The sequence below is a fragment of the Enhydra lutris genome, unplaced genomic scaffold (genome assembly GCF_002288905.1).
Source record: "Enhydra lutris kenyoni isolate GAN:26980312 unplaced genomic scaffold, ASM228890v2 scaffoldscaffold2, whole genome shotgun sequence".
Classification (NCBI taxonomy): domain Eukaryota; kingdom Metazoa; phylum Chordata; class Mammalia; order Carnivora; family Mustelidae; genus Enhydra; species Enhydra lutris.
In genome coordinates this window covers 7,669,495-7,690,327 of record NW_019154086.1, presented here as the reverse complement: position 1 = coordinate 7,690,327, position 20,833 = coordinate 7,669,495, and the positions used below count along the sequence as shown (strand labels likewise).

General features: G+C 47.7%; 1 protein-coding gene across 3 annotated transcripts in view; it reads right to left on the bottom strand.

Moving 5' to 3' along the window:
- The window catches only part of LOC111147529 (ATP binding cassette subfamily C member 5), an 87,831-nt gene that overhangs the window by 26,504 nt on the left and 40,494 nt on the right, over positions 1–20,833 (bottom strand). For all 3 annotated transcript variants that reach the window (XM_022503597.1, XM_022503607.1, XM_022503617.1), the window contains 11 exons: positions 20,476–20,583; positions 16,522–16,875; positions 13,776–13,847; positions 11,311–11,435; positions 11,116–11,188; positions 9,026–9,229; positions 7,994–8,137; positions 4,876–4,978; positions 1,941–2,125; positions 1,406–1,552; positions 984–1,113 (listed from right to left, as the gene is read on the bottom strand). In XM_022503597.1, coding sequence (XP_022359305.1) covers positions 984–1,113; positions 1,406–1,552; positions 1,941–2,125; positions 4,876–4,978; positions 7,994–8,137; positions 9,026–9,229; positions 11,116–11,188; positions 11,311–11,435; positions 13,776–13,847; positions 16,522–16,875; positions 20,476–20,583 — 1,645 coding nt within the window. The remainder of the gene's footprint in view (positions 1–983; positions 1,114–1,405; positions 1,553–1,940; positions 2,126–4,875; positions 4,979–7,993; positions 8,138–9,025; positions 9,230–11,115; positions 11,189–11,310; positions 11,436–13,775; positions 13,848–16,521; positions 16,876–20,475; positions 20,584–20,833) is intronic.

Here is a 20,833-nt window from a genome sequence, read left to right as displayed (position 1 = left end):
ACAAAAATCAAAAGAAAAGCATAGAACCTTCAAAAGTTACAAACATTTTCTTCATTTCCTCTGGACTATCTCCTCACTCCCCACCTCCCCCCCGCCTTTTTTTTTAGGCTGAAGTATCTTCATGAAAATCCCAGACATGTCAATAGCACTGATTTTTTTTCTTTCCACCTTTTCTCCATTTATTTGCGTGCCTGTGTGTGTGTACACATTAGTTCTGTGTATCAGTGATGGTTCTGAACCCTTGTTACCTCCAGCCACAGCTTTACATTGACTTTATCAGCATCTAAACAAATGCCCCTGGAGGCAGCCCACGGTGATAGTTAAAAGCATTAGCTCAAGGCTGAAAAGATCTGGGCTCAGTTCCCAGTTTTGTTATCTAATAGTTGTGCACTCTTGGGCAGGTTATTTAATTTTTCTGGACATCAACTTTCTCCTGTATTCAGTGGGTCAATCAATACCCAACCCACAGGGCTCTGTTGAGGATGAGGATAATGTATCTAGAACCTTTGGCACACAGCTGGTTACACAGGAAGCCCACCGTAAATGTCAGGGGCCATCACTATTTTCTGGGCTATGAGAAGGAGCTGAGTTCTGGTGCTGGCACAGCCCATGCGGCATCCAGGAAACCTGCCAGAGGTTGTAAGTGTCCAGAAACCAACATGCTACCCCCAAAGTAAACATCTTTTGGAATCTCACATCCTCCTGTACAAAGTATTTATGCCAACTTGAGCCTCTGGACTTGTTTTCAGCTTAAGTGAGGTCAGAAGAGAACTTAGATGACAGGTGAAAAAAATCAGGTGGGTCCTTAGCCCAAGTACAAGCTGCAACCTGGAGAAAAGTCTAAAACTAAACCGGTCCTCGTGTGGCCCCCAGCAGAACGTAAGGATGGACAGATGGGCATGCCTGGAGGGTATCTAGAAGGCTGCGGAGCACAGGGAGCTGCAGCTTGTGGCCCAGCACACAAATGAAGCCGTGAGAAATACCTTCATCCATGTCTTTGGAAAACCTGTTGAGAATCCTCCCCGTGGGGGTGGTGTCAAAAAACTTCATAGGGCTTCGAAGGATCCTTCGGAAAAGTTCGTCATGGAGCCGGGAGGAGGCTCGCAGTGTGCCCTGAGGAGTAGAGGACAAAGTGATCAGGGCCCAGAGACCCAGGGACTCCCGCAGACTCAGCTCCTGTCTATCCAGGTCACAGCTCCAGGGGACATGCCCTCGCAAAGCTGGAGAAGGGCAAACGGTCACGGAAGCAAGAGATGGGGACTCAGAAGAGCCTGAGGCTAAAGGGATACAGGTCATTTCAGCTGGGGCTGTCCTGCTTCAGAGGGGCTCCCCTGCTCCGAATTAATCTGAGAGAGGCTGACCACAGTCACTAGGGAGAGTAGACACAGAAGCCACCACTGCGTACCTTGACGAAGACAACTCCTCGAATGGCTTTCAGGATCAGCATGACGGCCATGGAGAGGGCGTAGATGCTGGCATAGTACTGCATAAGAGGGTTGTCCTTCATGCTGCTGCTCACAGACGTCTTGTTCCCATGTGTCACTGTGGCATTCTGTTTGGAGGCAAGGCTCTGTGAGGCAGGACTCCTAAGGACAGCCAAGAACTCCTTCTCGGGGTCATTCTCAGCAGCAAGGAGGGCCAAGATAATGGCCATGGGGCCTGGCTGTGGTGAACGCAAGGCAGGCTTTGCCCCCCAACTTCTCTTTTTTCTAGTGGAGGAGGGCAGATGGCCTGCAGGTGTCCTGCTGCTAACGTGAGTCGGTCAGGGATCAACTATCCTGTGAGGCCACATGAGGGGCTCATTTTTTCATCCTGGGTAATCCCCACTCATGAGTTCTTTCCAGCCAAAATTAGAGCAGTTTCCCCAAGAAGTGGCAGAGAATACAAAGGAACAGCCACATCCCGAGACATATAATTCTCCTATTAACGAGGAACCTTACCCCACTTCCTTGCTTGATCCAGTAACTCAACCACCAATTGCTGAAGGCGGTGCTGCCCACATTCAGCATGAAAAGGGATATGATGACCAGGAAAGCCAAGGGGCCCCCCGCGGCCTGGATATAGACACCATACACTGACCAGGGCACTGAACCCTGTCCCTTCTCTTCCAGTTGCACCAGCTGCCCTAGGTAAGGAAAAAACAAAACAGAATCATGAACTCAGCAAGAAAGAGCTACTTTTCCAAAACTAAGTCACCTACAGAAGCGCAAAATCAAAGAAAACCTATAGTTTCGCATGGATCTATATTAGAATTCTTTCATCCTTACTAGAATATTCTCCCACTGAACATTTACTAAGCAACACTATGCCCTGGGCCCAGGATGAGGCCCTGGAGCAGCAGCAAAGACCGTTAAGACCATGTCCCTGCCCTTAAGGTCTGGTGGAGGGTCCTTCCGCAGTCTGGCAGGACACACAGATAAAATAAACACATAATGGCAATAAAACATGCTAAAATGCAATGCTGGAGATGTATGCAAGGCAGCATGGGAACACCCAGTAGTACCTAACCTCTTGGGGGAGCAGTTTCAGAAAAGACTTTCTGCTCTCTCTATGGTCTCAAAAGGTACGCCAGCTCTGACCCGGTGGGGAAAAGGTGGGCACTGGCCCAGAAGTGGGAAAACAGCCAGCCAATTCAGCAAGGCCGGACCAGTAGTAAGTGCACCTAACAGGCGGCAGGAGACACGGTTGACTACAGAGGCCGTGGTCAGAGGACAAAGGCATCTAAACTTCATCCTTCAGACAAGAACTTCTTAGGAGAATGGGCTACACGTGTGCGGAGGTTTGACTCCCAGACTACAGATCTCTGGATGGTCAGAGGAGAAGTCTCGTCTACACGTCCCAGTGCCCAGTACACTAATGGCATTTTCTACGCATGCGCTATCAGGACCAAGATGAGGAAACGCTACTGTGAAATGGGAGGCCCTGAAAGACTTCCCACGGGAAAGCGAGTTGGTGGGTCTCCCGTTTCTTAACTAGACCTGTCAACTGTCTGCATGGGGGACAGATTTAAAAAGATGCATCTCTAACACTCTAGCTGCACAATGGTGGGGCTAGAACCAGCGTCGTGGCCCTGGGGTTGGAGGTTCGGAGGTAAATTCAGTAGGCCATGGTGACTGGAGGAGGAGAGAGAGATTCAAGGGTACCTCCTGAGAGCTCCCTGGGTTGGGGGGGTGTGGTCAGGTTACTGAGGCTGATGGAATAATACAGAGAAACAGCCCTCCAAAAAGCCAGAGTCTCTGTATCACGGGCAACGTCCAATTATCTTGGAATAAGCCTCACGTGCCTGGAGGACTTGAAGACTTGTGAGTATCCAGGATAGGGGCTCTGTGGATGAGAATAAACGTTCCCTCAGGGTTCTACTGCCGGTGCCAGGGACTTAGATGACTCAGCCTTCTGGGCTGTTTTGCCAGTGTACAGGTATCTCAAATCACACCCAATTCAGTCTCCTGCCCGGTTTATGGAAAGGAAGGGGAGTGGTGGAAAGGAAGGAGAGCGGCCGTGTGGTGTGCGCTAAATCAGGAGGGTCAACTGCTCCAACCAAACATCTGTGTGGTTTCAAGAACAAGGAAATGAAGACAGGCCCTGGGCCAAAGTCCTGATTCCTAACGTGAGGTGACCTCACAAAAGACAGTTTCACCGCAAGGCTATGCTCTTTGTTCTTTCCCTCCGGGAAACTGATAAGCGCAGCTGAAAATTCCCAAAGGTGAAAATGCCTGAGGCATTATAAATAGTTTTCCTAAGTCTCAATATTTGCTTTAGTTGATAAGATAAAGGATTTAAGAAACCTGGAGCCAGACCTCTGGCCAGTGAAAGCCAAGCAGTAAAAGCCTATGCTGTAACTCTTCAGCCGCGCCCAGCTGAAGCCTCATCAGAAAAAGCCAGGAGGGTATCATTCTAACAAGGGAGCTACTGAAGATGGAGGCACTGCTGGTGCCAGAACATCTCTGCCTGGACTGACACTGACTTTTATTTTAAAGATATTTATTTTTTTTAATTTACTTTTATTTTTTAAAGATTTATTTATTTGACAGAGAGAGATCACAAGTAGGCAGAGAAAGGGGGGGGAAGCAGGCTCCCCGTGGAGCAGAGAGCCCAATGCGGGGCTTCATCTCAGGTCCCTGAGACCATGACCAGAGCCAAAGGCAGAGGCTTAACCCACTGAGCCACCCAGGCACTTCAAGATTTTTAAGTGATCTCTACCCCTGACGTGGGGCTTGAACTCACAACCCTGAGATCAAGAGTCGCTTGTTCTAGTGACTAAACCTAGACTGGCACTGACTTTTGTTTGTTTTTTAAGATTTTATTTATTTGAGAGAGAGAGCATAAGGGGGGCCAAGGGGGTGGAGGGCAGAGGGAGTGGCAGTAGCAGACTCCCCACGAGCAGGAAGCCTGATTTGGGGCTTGATTCCAGGACTCCGGGATCATGACCTAAGCCAAAGGCATGATGTTTAAACAGCAGAGGTGAGGGGCACTTCCCTCCCCCGCCCATGCTTGCTCTCTCTCTCTGAAATAAAATCTTAAAAAAAAAAAAATAAAGAGCACAGGTGAATCACAGGAGGATGGGTGTACCTCCAACCATCATTCCATTTCTCCTTACTCAAGATGACTCAGCTATGATCACAGACACAACCCACAGTGCATAGAGAAAGCAAAATATTAAATAAAGTTCATTCTTAACTGCTTTGGTCTGTTTAAGCAAACAGAAGGGGCCTCATGATCTCCCAGTATTATACAAGAATTTGTTATTTCTGGAATAACATAAGGCCAGAGACTCCACAACACACAGTGCTGTCAAACATTATGAATGACCACTTGGTATACTTTCCGATAAACTTTAATGACAAATCTAAAATCTCATAAAAGGTCATTCATTACCTTCCTCTGGCTTCACTGCTTTCTCCTTCTTTACTGATCCTGTTTTAGGACCTTTGTCTTGTGATTTCTTCTGTGAACCACTGGTTTCTTTTTTCGAATTAATCTAATAAAAAAAAAAAGTGTCACTGGTTACAATATGGCCATTCAGACCAATGTCCACAGGACATACTGGGGAGTCATCTTCAGGCTGCTGCTATTCTTAAAAAGAGATACACCCAACCTCTTAAAAGGGCCACTTTCTTGCGCTTCCTCAAGTCCTTCCGTCCTTGAGAGCTGGGTTCTGATCCTGTTATTCCATTGACATTGCTCTTCCCAATGCTCTCTTCCCCTCCCAACTTGCCCAAAGTATTAGGGCTGGGGTCATTTCCTTTCCTCTCATCTCTGATCTCCACATCACTAAATCCAATCATACATCTGACCATTTCCCACTGCTACCACAGGATACACTCAAACTCAGCCTGGTTTTGCAAAACCTCCACATTCTGGCCCTAGCCTACCTCCATATGTTCCTCTCCTATTCCCGTGGCTTCTACTCTCCAGCCACACTGGATTTCATACCATTCCTCACACCACACTGCCATTCCCCACTTCTGGACCTCTGTCCACCCTGGTTCTTCACTTGGAATGCCCCTCCCCTCACCCTATCTTAGTTACAGTTGTTCCCCATTCAGAGGGAGTCAAATCTTAAATCCTTCCTGAGGCAACTTAGACTCCTATAGGATGAATTCACAGCTTCCCCGGTTCTCCCAGGCACTGGGTTAGGACTCTGTGATAGCATATTGCTACAAACGTGACCTGGTGTTACAGTTCCCTGTAAGAGCATAAGAGCATCAGTCTTCCCTAGGAGACCTCCCAACGAGCCCCTCAAGGATGAGATGACATCTGACTCATGGTGGTAACCAATACCAGCTCTAGCACCAAGCACTGCCCACAATAGGGCATAAAGGGACTTCATAAACATTCACCAGATTGAACCTGAGATAATTGAGGCTACATGCTCCCATTCTGAAGTTCTTCTTATTATCTTTATATAAAAAATTCCCTTAATATAGTTCAAATTTATTTATTTATTTTTTTTTTTTTTCAAATTTATTTCTTAAAAGATTTTACTTTTAAGTAGTCTCTACACTCAATGTAGGGCTCAAACCTATAACCCCAAGGTGCCTGGGTAGCATAGTTGACTGAGCATCTGACTCTTGGTTTCCACTTAGGTCATGATCTCAGGGTCATGGGATCGAACCCCGAGTTGGGCTCTGTGCTCAGTGGGGACTCTGCTTGGGATTCTCTCTCCCTTTCCCTCTGTACTCTCTCTCTCTCAAATAAATAAATCTTTAAAAAAACAAAACAAGCCTACAACCTTGAGATCAACAGTCCCGTGCTCTACTGACTAAGTCAGTCAGGCGTCCTGAGCTTACTACATTTAATTCTACGTCCTTGTCAGCCTCATGATCCCAGCTTGCTCTTCAACCAGGCTTTTTAAACTGACAGTGAAAAAAAAACAGAAAACAATGTAAAATTTAAAGTCATGACAGAACACAAGATGGGGATCTAAGTTTTGTATTCACTGTTGTGTGTGAATAAATGCACTAAAGACAGAATGATCATTTGCTGACCACTTACTAAGGTAAGATTACATATTATTTCATTTAACTGATGCAACAACTCTAAGAAGCAGGTGTCATCCCCATTTTTTTTAAAAGATTTTATTTATTTATCTGAGAGAGAGAGAGAATGAGAGCCAGTGAGCATGAGAAGGGTATGTTCAGAGGGAGAAGCAGACAACCCGCTAAGCAGGGAGTCCAATGCGGGACTTGATCCTGGCACTCCAGGATCATGACCTGAGCTGAAGGCAGATGCTTAACCGACTGAGCCACCCAGGCGCCCTGCCACCCCCATTTTTAAGATGAGGAAACTGAAGCTCGGGAAAGTTAAGTGATGTTCCTAAGGTGTGCTCTCTCTGTTGCAGTCCACCAACTCTCAATATTCTTTTGCTCCTCGGACATTTCCTAATTTAACTTCTCTCCCTCTCATTTCCCCCCTCCACGTCTACAGTGAGGAGGAAAACTTCTAAAGAGTCCAAAGCACCCTGAGAGTCAGAGCGAGAGATCATGAAATCCACATGTGGATTCGGGCATCTCTGTGGAAATTGCTAGTGACTCCCTGGAATGCTCGTTATTCCCAGAGGCCTAAACACACTGGTCACGAGTCATATTGTTTGTGAAAGGTCCCAGTAACTCTGCTTTGATCCTGTGCAGACATCAAATGACCTGGTAGCTAAGAAGCAGCCTTTAGCCTGGCTGAGTGCATGAGTGTGCCCCTACAATCCCAGGTGACCACAGAATAAGGAGCTCAAAATGAGAGCAGGGTGACAAGAAGGAAAACAACCTCTTTGGCTAGCTCTGTCTAAACAAACCCTGTTTTGGCCTAACCTGAAGCCCAGAGGAAAGCCATGGAAAGCCGCCATCTTTCTGTGTTGCCACAGGAGGCGGGATAGTGAGGTTGAAGGAGCACAGTGACGTCAAACCACCCTTGACTGTGAGCTCTTAAGGTTTCTGATCTTCCACTGCCTCAGCTATAAAAGTGGGGGATAATCCTACTTTGCTACAGAGCTCCGTTAAGATGACTACATGGGATGACACCTATGACATGTCCAACCCAGTAACTGGGACACAGTAGATGTCAGCTAATGAGGGCCAAAGTAGGCAGCCAAGGCATCAGGGATCATTTCCAAATGTACACAATATTTCTTTCCCCACCACTCCTTATTCACTTGTTTATTTAAAAAGGAGCTTCCTAATTTTCATTCAGGAATGACAGTTTAGGAAGCTCAGTTACGAATGAACAACAGCACACACTGAGCCCAAGTCCTTCTCCCTGTCATTGCTTCACTAATAAGTTCTCAGTTTCAGAAACCACCGGCCCACCAGCCCCATCATCCTGCTCTTGTGTAGCAGCACCAGCATGTGAGCTAAAGCATAGGGGTTTGGTCACCAGAAAATAGGGCCCCTGCTAATGAGACATGGACACGGAGTGCAGCTGAGATCTCTCCATCACTGGCGCTGGTCACGTCTCCCTTGCTAGAAAGAGGAGATGCCCACAAACGCCATGCGAATCTTACCTCAACTGGGGGTGTCTCTCCCAGCAACAGGTTGTTAAAGATGGTGGCATAATCACCATTCAAGTTCATCAGTTCCTCGTGGGTGCCTCTTTCTGTAATACAGCCCTCCTTCATGAAGATCACTTCATCGCAATCCGCCAGGTACTGGAGACAAAGCCAGGGACGACGCAGTGTTGCAGACAGTGGTGCAAACACATTCAACACCCCCCTTCCCGCCACTCCCCGCTTCAGGGGTTCTCATCTGGAGTCAACTGAGCCTCCCAGGGCACATCTGGCACACTCTGGAGCCCTTTTCGGTTGCTACAATGGGGGCTGGGGGCCGCTGTCATCTAGTGGATAAAGGCCAGCAATGGACAGGATGGCCCCCCAACAATAAACAGCCATCTGGCCCCAAATGGCAATAGTGCCAAGAGCAAGAAAGCCCGGCTTTAGTTTACTGCGCCTTGTGATGCGGTTCAAAGAGCATCGCCTCCGGTTTTTGACACAGATCTGTCGACAGAGCCATGCAAGACTCGCACTAAACTTCGCACCCCTTCGCCGTGCCCAGAAACACAGTTACAGATTTTCTGCGGCAGGATGGGGGATAAGCCCCCTAGAACTGACAACATATGCAAAGCAGACAGCAACATCCTGGAGCTGCTCTCCCAAGTGGCTGCTTGTCTTGGCATGACAGAGGGAAAAGAGCTTGTTTTCCTTAAACAGTTCCCACTTGCATATAGATACTAACATGACGCTTTCCAAATTCCCTCTGCCCAAACTCCAGTTGCAGCCTACTCCTCTCAGCCCTTTTACTTACTGATTTATATGCAAAAGCTAACAGGCTCCAAGGATCTCTAATTCAGATGGCCATCTGGTACATCGGTACGAGGAGCTTTATTGGTACAGTGGGCCAGGGGCTATTTGCTGAGGAAATAAACACTGATGATTCCAGGAAGCTCTAAGGAGTTCCACCGAGGGACCTGAACCAAGCCCACTTCCCTGTTTCTGATTTCCTAAGCCGAGGTGGGCAGCCTGGGGAAGAACGCCTCATACCTGTAACTGGTGGGTGACAAACAGAACCGTCTTGGACTTGAGGTGTTTCTGGATAGCACTGTTGAAGATGTGGTTGCCCACGTGGGCATCTAAGGCACTGAGGGGGTCATCCAGGATGTAGATGTCCCGGTCACTGTACAAGGCCCGGGCCAGGCTGATCCTTTGGCGCTGCCCACCACTCAGGTTCGCTCCTCGCTCGCCAATCTACAGGAGTCCAGAAAGCACAGGGAAGCCTCCAGTTCAAGTCCAGCACCAAGCTCAGCCATCCCTCCGGTCACTGCTCCTCGGCTCCACTCAAACCCGTTCCTTCTACTGAATTCTGCCCCCAGAAGATGTGCCACTCTGATCCTCCAGGGCCCACGCTGGAACTGTGCCAGCCCAGAGGAAGACAACTCTGCCACTTCCAGAACTCCCCCCTTGACATATAACTACAATCCATTCTCTGGGGGCAGAAAGATCTTTCCAAAGCACGAAGCTGACCATGTCCCACCCTCGCTTAAAACTCTTTCAAGAGCCCTACAAAATAAAACCTAAGCCAACATGTCATAGAAAGCAGGCCCTTTGCCACCTGGCTCTGCAGCAGCTCTCAGCCTCCACTGCCAGACAACCTCTCTTCCGCTTGCTGGCAGCTCTGCCATTTTGAATAGTGTGTCCATTATGAATCCTCATGCTACTGTCATGCCTTTTCTGTATTGTATCTGCTCAGCTCCAGCACCCTCTCCCTGTGAGACCTCCCCCACCCCCATCTCTACTACTGCCCAAAAGAAAGGGGACTCTTTTTTAAAATTTTTTTTTTAAGTTTTGGAAGCTTTAATCAGCTTATTTGATAGTTATTTGTCAACCGTAAGCTTTTTGAGGGCACAGAACATTATCTGATTCCTTTATACTCCCAGTGCCCAGCAGCTTCTACACATGGAGCTGGCACAGGATAAGCCTCTGGTCAATGTTACTAAATGAACACATGAATAAAGCAATTGTCAAATGGTAACTGGCTGTGTAACTAAAAAACAAACAGAAAAAAGAATTTGTCCTTAAAAAAAAAAAATTCATTGAATTTAGAGTTTTCAAATTGGAGCATGTATCAGGATTCCCCACAAGGCTTGCTGAAACAGATGGTTGGGCCCTGCCCCTAGAGTTTCTGACTCAGTAGGTGTGGGGTGAGGCCCAAAAATCTGCATCACTAACCAGCTCCCAATAACACGGTTGGTGCTTATCCACTATGGGTCTAGGGACTAAAATTTGAGAACCGGTGAACTAATGAAACCATGTACCAAATCTGGTTTGAAGGATTTAACTGAAGTCAGCTGCATAAAATGGCAGCTCCGGAGACTTTCAGGGCAGGTCATGGGAAACAAGTGTCCACACCAAAGAACACAAGCCAGTGCCAAAGACACACCTCTGCAAACCGCTCTGGGGCAGAGAGCCAAAGAAAGAGGTTTTGTGCTAACTCCTCTCTCTTTCTAATTGAAGAGGGCTCCTTACAAACTGTGTTATGAGTAAGGAGGTTGGCTGGCAGAATGAAGTTCAGAGAAGAACCTCAACAAGCACATACTTGACTTATGGTTTTTAAAATAGTGTAGAGAACACTGACTCTGAACCAACAATGGGATTTTGTTTAAAATCAACATGACATAGAGGGTGCCTGGGTGGCTCAGTTGGTTAAGCGTCCCACTCTTGATTTGGGCGCAGGGCATGCATGATCTCAGGGTTGTGAGATCAAGCCCCGTGTCTGGCTCTGTACTGAGTGTGGAGCCTGCATAAGATTCTCTCTTTCCCCCTCTCCCTCCATCTCTCCCCCGACCCCCACCATGTGCACACACATTCACATACACTCTCCCTTTCAAAAAAAAAAAAAACCCCACATGACATGAGAAATATTTATATGCTTAAAACAAGTAGTGTTGATAACCTTGCCTTAAGGAACAAGAGCTTTCTGAACGCAAAGTCCCAGTGAAAGCTGAACTCCCTGTGTAGCCACTCCCACATTTAAGACACATTACTAGGAGGTGGCTCTGGCACCGGCCTGCCACCCATCTTCTAGAATCCTCTCCGCTCAACACACTGCCCCACCAGGGGCAGAAGGTCTGTACCTCAGTCAGGTCACTGTTGGGAAGAATGGCCAGGTCGGGCCTCAGGCAGCAGCTGTTCAGCACAGAGTTGTATCTGAGGGACATAAAGAGACTTGGCATCAGGGACCTGATTGGAAGTAGAGCCTGCTGACGTGGGCTGCCTTGCGTCTCACATGGCCAAGACGGATAGCATGACAGAAACCAAACATTCCTTGCCTTTCTTCATCAAATTCCTTCCCAAAGAGGATGTTGTCTCTCAGAGTGGCATTGAGGATCCAGGCCTGCTGGGCCACATAAGCGAAGGTTCCACTGACTGCAATGCTGCCCTCTAGAAGTGTCATCTAGGGAGACAGACACCATCCAATGGCATCATGATGCAAAACCACCACCCTAAGCCAACAGAACCCCCCACAATTCCACAACGGAGTTAAAAGTTTGGGAATTTCCTTGGATGCTTTTTGGACCTGAATCCTGACCTCGCCTTTGTTCCACAGCGAGCTACAGCAGCAAAGAAAATAAAAGTTCTCCTTGCTTATGTGTGATGGGAATCCCATGTAATCTATGACTGGAGAGAACAAACACTTCATTCAGCAACCCATAAGCTACCCTTTCTTCCTAATTACAAACTCTTTTAACTAAGGGAAGGACTGGAGCGGAAGGCTCTCTCAGAAGTCCCTTGGGGACGGTGCTACAAGGATTTAGAGCTAGTTCCTGCCACAGTTCATCTACAGAATTAATTAATCCAGGCTGTTGGCTAAAGCAGCTGCTTCTGTAAAATGAGGACCAAAGAGGAAGAAAATCGTTAGACATCAACTACTATTACAGAGTATCCATTTAATAAGGATGGACCCTCTCGTTCAACAGGAAGAGACTGCGTGATGAGCCCCGTGCTTCGAACTGTGTTTTCAGCCACAGTGACTGATATGATTTATGCTTTTTGTCCTCTTTCAGGTTTCCTTTTGGGACTGACAGTAGACGTTGGTCCTGGGTCAGGAATGTGCTAGCTTGAAACAAAGTTTAGTTACCCAGCCTGCACATCCAAGCTTGTCCTCTCCAACACCATTAACTGCACCCACCACTACAGTGGTACCAACTCCCCACAAACTGGTCGGCTCACTGTCTGCACCCAAAGCGTTCAGAAACCCACGGAGGGTCTCCTGTGGAAATTCAACTCTTCTAGCTGCTGCGGCATGAACAGCCACACTGCAGAAAGCCAACAAGGAGTGAAACTCCCAAGAAGTCAGGCCCACGAGCATTACCAGCCTCCTTGTCAGAGAGATCGCTGTCAGGATGTGGCGTTGAAGCAAAGTCCCATTCTGTCTTCACCCTAACCATCACCCACTCAGTACCACCTCCCCCTTCATTTCCCCTGTGTCTCTCATCATGGACCCTTACATCTGACCCAGAAATGATCAGTGTCCCTAGGAGGCTTTGGCTGTCTGCAAAGACCAAGGGCTGAGTCCAACCAATGGACACTCTCACAAAGCAGTGTGGGGGCGGGGGGGCTGTGGCTCCAAATGATTTGGGAGCAGGCCTTCCTCAGACCACACTGGGGATCACTGCTCAGGCGGAGAGCCACACTCTACCAACTGTGACAGCGACACTGTACCAAACAAAATATTCCATAACGGGGACACTATGAAACAACCTTCCCCAGCACCATCTTGCCTGTGTTTTATTTCCTCAATATGGAGAAATGACTCATTGGACCTTATCCATAGGCAGATAAGAATAAGCTTGCTTATCCCCATCTCTACCATCAGAGTCAAGCTAGTCTGATTCAAGATTAAAAGCAGGTGGAGGGGCGCCTGGGTTGCTCAGTGGGTTAAAGCCTCTGCCTTCGGCTCAGGTCATGATCCCAGGGTCCTGGGATCGAGACCTGCATCAGGCTCTCTGCTCAGCAGAGATCCTGCTCCCCCCTCACTCTCTCTGCCTGCCTCTCTGCCTACTTGTAATCACTGTCTGTCAAATAAATAAAGAAAATCTTAGAAAAAAAAAAAGCAGGTGGAAATACCTTGTTTATTTTCCCTAGCATTCAATTTTAAAACACAGGAAAAGACAATTTGCCTTAGCGGGATGATCCTTGCCCCAGCCCCCACTCTAAACCCTGACAGCCCTCTGCTGGGCCCTCTGTGAACCATTCACTCTCTGCTCTGTGCGATGCTTGTGTCTGGAAGGCACAGCTCCCCAGCTAGGCCATCAGCTCCCAAGGGCATAATTCTTTCAATGGTCAGGTTGTAAACGGAGTGGGGCTTTGCTTCTAGATCAAGTCCTGACAGCAATCTCTCTGACAGGGAGGCTGGTAATGCTGGCGGGCCTGGCTTCCTCACTCTGTTGGCAGAGTGTTACCTCTTATCTCTGACATTTCCCAACACACTGTCTGGCATACAGACGGCACTCTATAAATACTTGCTGAATAAAAGAAGGCAGCTGAAAGAGACGGCTCCAGCTAGGTATCAGTCAGTCACTCCTCAGGCATCCAATGACCCCACTCCCAGATACGATGCTGATAAGGGGCGGGAACATGGAGATGGGGGCAGGACGCAGGACACAGACCAAGGGTTCACTTTGCTTCTACCGCTCCTGACTCTTCGGGAAGTCAGTTCATTCTTCCCAGGACTCTTGTGCGGCACATTCCAGAGAAAGAAACAGAAAAGGCCAAGGACAAAACAAAATATTACCTGGCCTAAAATGGCTGAAATCAGAGAGGTTTTTCCACTTCCCACACTGCCGCAGATTCCAACCAGTTTACCCTGGACAAAGCACACAGAGAAAGGAAGGTCATGAAAGGGTCACAGACCACTATCTCTGGGAACTGCTGACTTCTTCCAGGAAAAACACGCTGACAGTCCATCAATAGGGGAAGGATCATCCTGGCGAGTCACTTACCTGTCTCCTCCCTGTCAGCCAACTACTTCAGAGGGCTTCTGCAGGGCACATGGAGGAGGGAACAAATGTAGAAACCTTTCAAACACTTAAATAAGCCACACACAGGAAGGTATCCCACACCACTTTTAGAAAAGCCCAGCCTCTTTCTTACTTTTTTGGCTACCCATGTTTTGTGATTATTAATTTTTGTTGTTTTTGGAAACGAGGGCAGGACTCTCGAAAATTATTTTGTTGGTTTTCATTTCATTTTATATGATGTTTTCCTCTACAGTCTATAAATTATTTTCAATAAAAACTATGTGCACTGTTGTTTCCATTTTTTTACAAAACATTCCCAAGGATCTGAAGACTACTAAAACCATCAATCCCACTTAAAAGCAGGGGGGGAAAAGGCTGTGATTAACTGAGTATCTCCAGGCAAAATAGTAAGTTCTCAACAGGTGGTGGTCAAAGTTTTCAAGAACGGGCAAGTGATTTCAAAAGGGCCACTTGCTTAGCAACCAGTCCCACAGCAAAGGAAGGGAGAGTGGTGTGCAGTAGAGCGTGGATCCTGGGGGCAGCCAGGTCTGGAGTGGAACCCCAGCTCCACTAACACCTGTCAACCGTGCGCTCGTAATCTGGTCACTTCCACAGTCTCTCTCTCACTGGGCTTTGAGCAACTTGAAGGAAGGAGTGATCTTTATAGAACCAAGTACAGTATCTTGGACTAAGTACGTTGGACAAAGTTTCTGACATGGCCCTGGAGTCTGAAAGATTACAGCCTGATGGTAATGAGAAGACCAAGTCAAAGGTTGGATCTCTGCTCACGTCAGTGAGGTTTACACAGAGAAAGCTCTGTTCTCAGGACTCCATGGGACTGACAGAGATACCAACAATGAAGTGCCCCGGGCGAACATTAACTTCCCTTCCCCTCCCTGAAGGGGGTTGCTGGAAGAATAAGGACCCCCTCCGAACAGCTAAAGGTCTGTCATGTGGCTGTGGGCTCTGAAGGGCAGGAGGAGGATCGGACAGAAAGCAGAGAGTACATTTCAAGCTGAATGAGGAATAATGCTCTAACAGGGCTGATGAGAAATGTAATAGAGCTGCCTCAATGATCAAGAACATCATTATTAAATAAGAAGACCGTGGTTAAGAGTTAACTGAAGTCAAAAATGGACGTGCGGGGTGGCCAGTGATGACCTACACTAGTGGTTTCAGGTGCTGTCACGAGGCACCCTCTCCTGCTCTTGTCGACAGCTTTCAAGAGCGGGAGCTTTTTGTTCTCTCTTCCGTCTGGCTCTGGGTCCAGAGGATACAGAAGTCAGATCACATCATTCTCCAAACCCTCGCACGGCTTCTCCCACTCAGAGTAACGGCAAAGTTGTGGCAGGAGGCTCTGGTATCCCAACCTTCTCTCGGCCCCCAGCATCTGCCCTCCTCTCCCGTGCTCACTGCTGGGGAACAGGCCCGCTGCAGACTCGGGGCCTCTGCTTCTGTTCCCTCTGCCCGGAATGTTCTTCCTCCAGATACCCACATGGCTCCCGCCCTCCTGTCCTTCCAGCCTTTGCTCAAATACCGCTTTTTAAATGACGCCCTCCCTTCAGGCAGCCTATTGAAATTGCAATCGCACCTGCTCCAGGCCCCAGTACTGTCTCATCCTCAGGGCCCTTATCACCATCTGACAGACCATGCATTGTACTGGTTTACTATCTGTCCTTGCCCACTGAAACAGAAGCTCCAGGAGCAGAGGTTTTTGTCCATTTGCTTTCCTGCGGCTACAGCCCCAGGCCCACAACAGTGCCTGGCAAGCCTGCCCTCAGAAATCCGCCCATGAGCTAACAGATACACATACATCTCAGCCCCTCTGAATGGTGCAGCTGGTTCCCAGTCACAGACTGTGTCTGCAAAGCCCTGAACTAGAATCTCTTCCAGCCACTCTGCACAGGAGCCCCTCGGAGAGACTCCAGTCCTCTGCTACCCAGGCTGTGACGTCACACATCCTAACGACTTCATTTATGTGAAAGATCAACAATCATAGAATCAGTATGTTGTACACCTAAAACTAACGTAACATTGGCTACTAATTATGCTGCAATAAAAGCAGGTAAGGAAGTAGGTAAATAATTACAGGAGATTTGTCAATAACAGCAGCCCTGAGAGTTCTTACACGGACCAGGGTCTGGGCTCTGCACAGCCTACTGGTAACGAGAGGCTTGCCCAGAGTCATCATAACCAGAAATAATTATTACAGCTCACATACAATTAGAATCTATTCAGGGACAAGTCTTGGAGAATCCACTTGAATGCTCATTTCCTTGCTTATAAAATGAGCATCTCGTGAGATGAGTTGGTAGGAAGTTCTTCTGTTAGATGCCTAACTACTCCTTTGTGGAGCTGGAGCTGGCCACATCTGCTCCTTAGTCGCACACCAACTAACCCAGGCTCAGCCCACGGGTACCCTGGTGCAAGGAAGGTGGCTGTCTGCTCTTGCGGGAAGGGAGGCCTGCGGATACCCGCAGACAGACGGGGTGCGGGTGGGGACAGGAGGCACCAGCTTACCTCCTCGATTTCCAGGTCGATGCTGTACAATGTCCTCTGCAGGCGGAGGCTTCCCAGATGGATGTGCTTGCCCTCGTCCTCCTCGGGACTGGGCTGCTCACTGTCCAGGAGGAGGTGGCCTTTCTGCTCTGCCAGCACGGCCTGCTGCTCGGCGCGCTGCAGCTGTCTCCCCTTCTCTTTCTTGCCCCTGGCAGCCCTCTTGTCTTTTTTCGTTTTGGGGGTCAGCTTGGGTGAGTTCTGGATACTGGAGTGGGAGGAGTCCCATGCCAAGGTGGCATTTTTCACCTCTATCTTGATGTGAGGGCTGGCTGGCTTTTTCTCTACCATGTGAACCTCTTCCATCAGAAACAAACTCTGATAGGAGTTGTGAGAGAGGTGCAAAGATGAGACACTGGACCAAGACCAGGGGGACAAGCCTAGGGCGCACACTCACGTGGCAAAACACATCAGGCTATACAGTGGAAGGAAGCTGAAGGGCAAAAGGTAGCTCATTAGTGTAGCCCAGCCTCAGGCCCAGTGAGAGGTCACGGGGGTGTGGGGACACCCTCAGGAGGGACAGGGGCCTGTTCAGTGGCCCAGCGTTCTACACTGCCAATCACGTCCTAATCTACCTTTCCCTGTCTACTACTAATAGAGGGTGCTCAAAGTGCATTTAACTAACCCGTAGGCAGCCCCTCATTCTCACCCATGACTTGCCGAAGAGCAGGGGGTCAAATGCAAGCAGAAAAACCAAAGGGCATGCTGCTCTCCTAGACGGACCCTCATGGCTCCGTTTCCCTTCCAGAACACTCCCGCGGAGCCTCAAACCTGTGCACTTCCCTCACCAACCACACACCACAAGTGCGTGGGGACAGGTGATCCGAGATGGTGACCATGCCTAGCTTGCTTGGGTTCATCGCTGGCAAGCTCTCATTACTTCAAAGTTCTGCCTTGAAACTTGTGAGGATTCAAACAACCAAAGGAACGGACTTGGGGGGAAGTGAAGGGAACCTCTCTCAGAAATATCCTTGGGAAGACAGCTAGACTTTCCTCCCACTCATTCCCAGAGTCCCTCTGAGTTATGTTAGGGATGAAAAGTGGAATGATTGAAAAGCTAAGTATTTCTGAAATGAGATCTGAAACACTGACTATAGTAAACCTTATTGTAGGTGCCCATGATCTTGAACCCACTTCTGACAGTTCCTTAAACTGCAGATCTTCACAGAATGCTATCCCAGTTGGATTCTCATATGGTAAAAATAATAATAATAATGAGTAATAATAATAATTTAAAAATCTTTAACATTTGAAAGACTTTCAGGGTCAGGACTCTGCTTATTGACTGAGAACCCCCAACTATTTTAAAGTTTGCAAGGTGTTATTAAATGAAACATATAATCTCCCTCCCCTAGAGCAAGTCTTTTGTCTTAGATCCTAAACTCCAAGCTTTGACTGCCACATCTCCTACCCATTCCTAATTTCCAATCTTCCTAGAAGTCTCATGGTTCTAAATACCCTCGATAACCTTTACTCTTCATCAGCCTTAGGTTTAATTTTCCAAAAACAGCTACTGATTTCATTTATTCAGTGACTTATGAAAAGACTGAGCTAAGAATAATGTGCCAAATATTTTCACCACTTTCACAGAGTAAAACCATACGCTAACCAAATTCCCACCATTTCTCTCCTTTAAGGAGTTATTAAAGGGATCTTTCAGGCCTCATAGACTATTAAAAAAATAAGTCAGTGCTCCAGTTTGCACAGCTCCTTCTCCCCATATCCTTCCCATGGGCTCCCTGCAGCCTGTCCTCCTCCTGAGACATGTGGAGGCACCCAATGGGCTCATAACACTTGAAGTTACATCTACTTGGATTGGCACCTGCCAGGACAACAGAATCTTTGAGGTACATAAACCATAAACCTCAACTTTACCATAGGACACCAATTATCAAAACAGAACTCTCATGCACAGGGCACTTGGGTGGCTCAGTGGGTTAAGCGTCCACCTTCGGCTCAGGTCATGATCCCAGAGTCCTGGGATCGAGCCCCGTGTTGTGCTCCCTGCTCAGTGGGGAGACTGCTTCTCCCTCTCCCTCTCCCTGCACTTCTGCCTGCTTGTATGTGCTCTCTCTCTCTCTCTCTCTCTGTCAAATAAATAAATAAATAAATAAATAAATAAATCAATCAATCTTTGGGGGGGGGCACAAAAAGAACCCTCATTCACCCAGAATGTGTCTGTTGAGGAGAAGAGAAGACAGAAGGTTGCTGGATAAAATACAGGACATCTAGTTAGATTTTAATTCTATATAAACAATGAATAATTTGGTAGTATAGGTATATCCCATGCGGTTATTAACTAACTGGGGGTCCTGTCTTTTTATTTGCTCAAGCTGGCAACCCTATATTGACAATAATCTTAGAAATGTCACAAAGTGGCTTCTTATGGCCTTTCCACCTGTTATCATCTTCCCAGCAGGTAGAGAAGGAGGGGGAGGGGGAAGGAGGAGGAAGACGAGGGGCAGGAGGAGCCTGCCAAGAAGACAGAAAAGAACTGAAGCCTCAAGGGGCATGTAATACAACTGTGGGTGATTTTGCTTCTATTATTAACCCTGAAGTTCTCTGGATAGAGGAAGGATAGAGGAAGGAGCTGTGGTGTGAAATCCACCTGGGAATCCACCTGGGAATGCAAGTCCTCACCAGTAAACGGAAGAGAAGAAAGCCCTCAAGAAACACAGGGCGAACAAACCTATACTATCAATTCTTACTGTTTCATCCCAAATGCTACCAAATCCATTCTAACAAGGACAGGGGGACAATCAAAACACAGGCTTTCTTCCACGACTAGGTATTGTAGACTCAGCAAAAGAAAGCTCTGATTACAATTAGACCATTTCTTTTCTATGGCTCTGGCTCTTTGCCTTCTAGCAGCTAGGCTGGAGGGAGGGAGGGCACAGAGCTGGGGATGCATTCTTGAGGACTGGCTTTTTTGCCCAAACAAAATTCACCCTGTTAACTGTAAACAAGCAGAATCCAAATAAATCCTGGAAAGCTCTTCTCCATTCTTCATATTCTCCATGAGTCTCAATCGCTTTCTTCCCTCCGAACATCTAAGGTGATGATATGAACGCCTATGAGCCTCAAGCCTTCAAAGCAACCAGCATCGCTTCCGCCTTGTTCTCACTAGCCAAGAAGGCTTGGCAGGAGTGCACGAGCTACTCCTTGCAGGAGCGTTGTCAAGGAATTCCAGCCCACCAGGTGCTGCTTCTTTTTAAAAAGTATTAACCACTTTCAAATATCTTTCAAATATCTCTCCCCTCACCCTCCCAAATCTATCAACCTCTTGTATCACCTATTTGTATGAAGGCATAAAGAACACAGTCGAAGTATGATCAACTAACCACCTCCAGAAAAAAACCTGGTCTTTCCTTAGCTGCACTTTGCAACATGATGTCACTGTATGACTATTCCCACCTCACTGCATTCCCTGCATTGTGAGTGGCGACTACAGGGTAGGAAAGAGAAAGCACGGAAAAGGGCATAGCATGTTGACCAATCAAAATGACGACAGCATTTTGGTAGAGGTCGACAGTAGACCAAGGTGAGGAAAAGCTGACAGTCCCCCTACGGGTCTGATCTTCCAGGTCTGAGTCACTGAAAGGCCCAGGAAGTTTTAGGACATATACCCAAATCAGGCCCAGGAAGAAAGGCCTCGCTTTGAAGGGGAACAAAATCCTGGGGGCCCAGAACTAGATGGGCTGTTGACAAAATGTAAAATTTCACATTCACTTGAAAAGGTAACTAGCTCCATCCCTTAATTCACTCCTGTCTACTGCCCCCTTTCGTACCAACTGGACAGAAGACCAGATGTGGACAAAAACCAAGTATGGCACCCTGTGTGGCCCATTGGGATAAAGGCAGCAGTTAGCTCTGCCAGGGAAGGCTCCTAACATGAAGGAGGGGAAAGGAGCCACTTACCTTAAATCTGTCAACAGCAACTGATGCTTCCGAGAGGGATTTTACGGAGAATGGTGTTACTTTCAAAGCAAAAGTCATGGAATTGAAGACAGTCACCACTGTGAAAGCCTGAAAATAGGAAAAGGAAAGACACTGAGCTTGATTAGAGACTGCAACAAAAATAACAAGACATCGATTTCCTTTCAGATGTAAGGAAGGCAGCAACCTGACTATCAAGTTGGTAGGAGTCACAAATGCTTTTTTTAAGATTCATTTATTTATTGGAGAGTGAGAGTGAGCATGTGCATGTGAGTCGGGGAGAGGGGCAGAAAAGGAAGGAGAGGGAAAATCCCAAGGAGACTCCTGCTGGGTGTGGAGC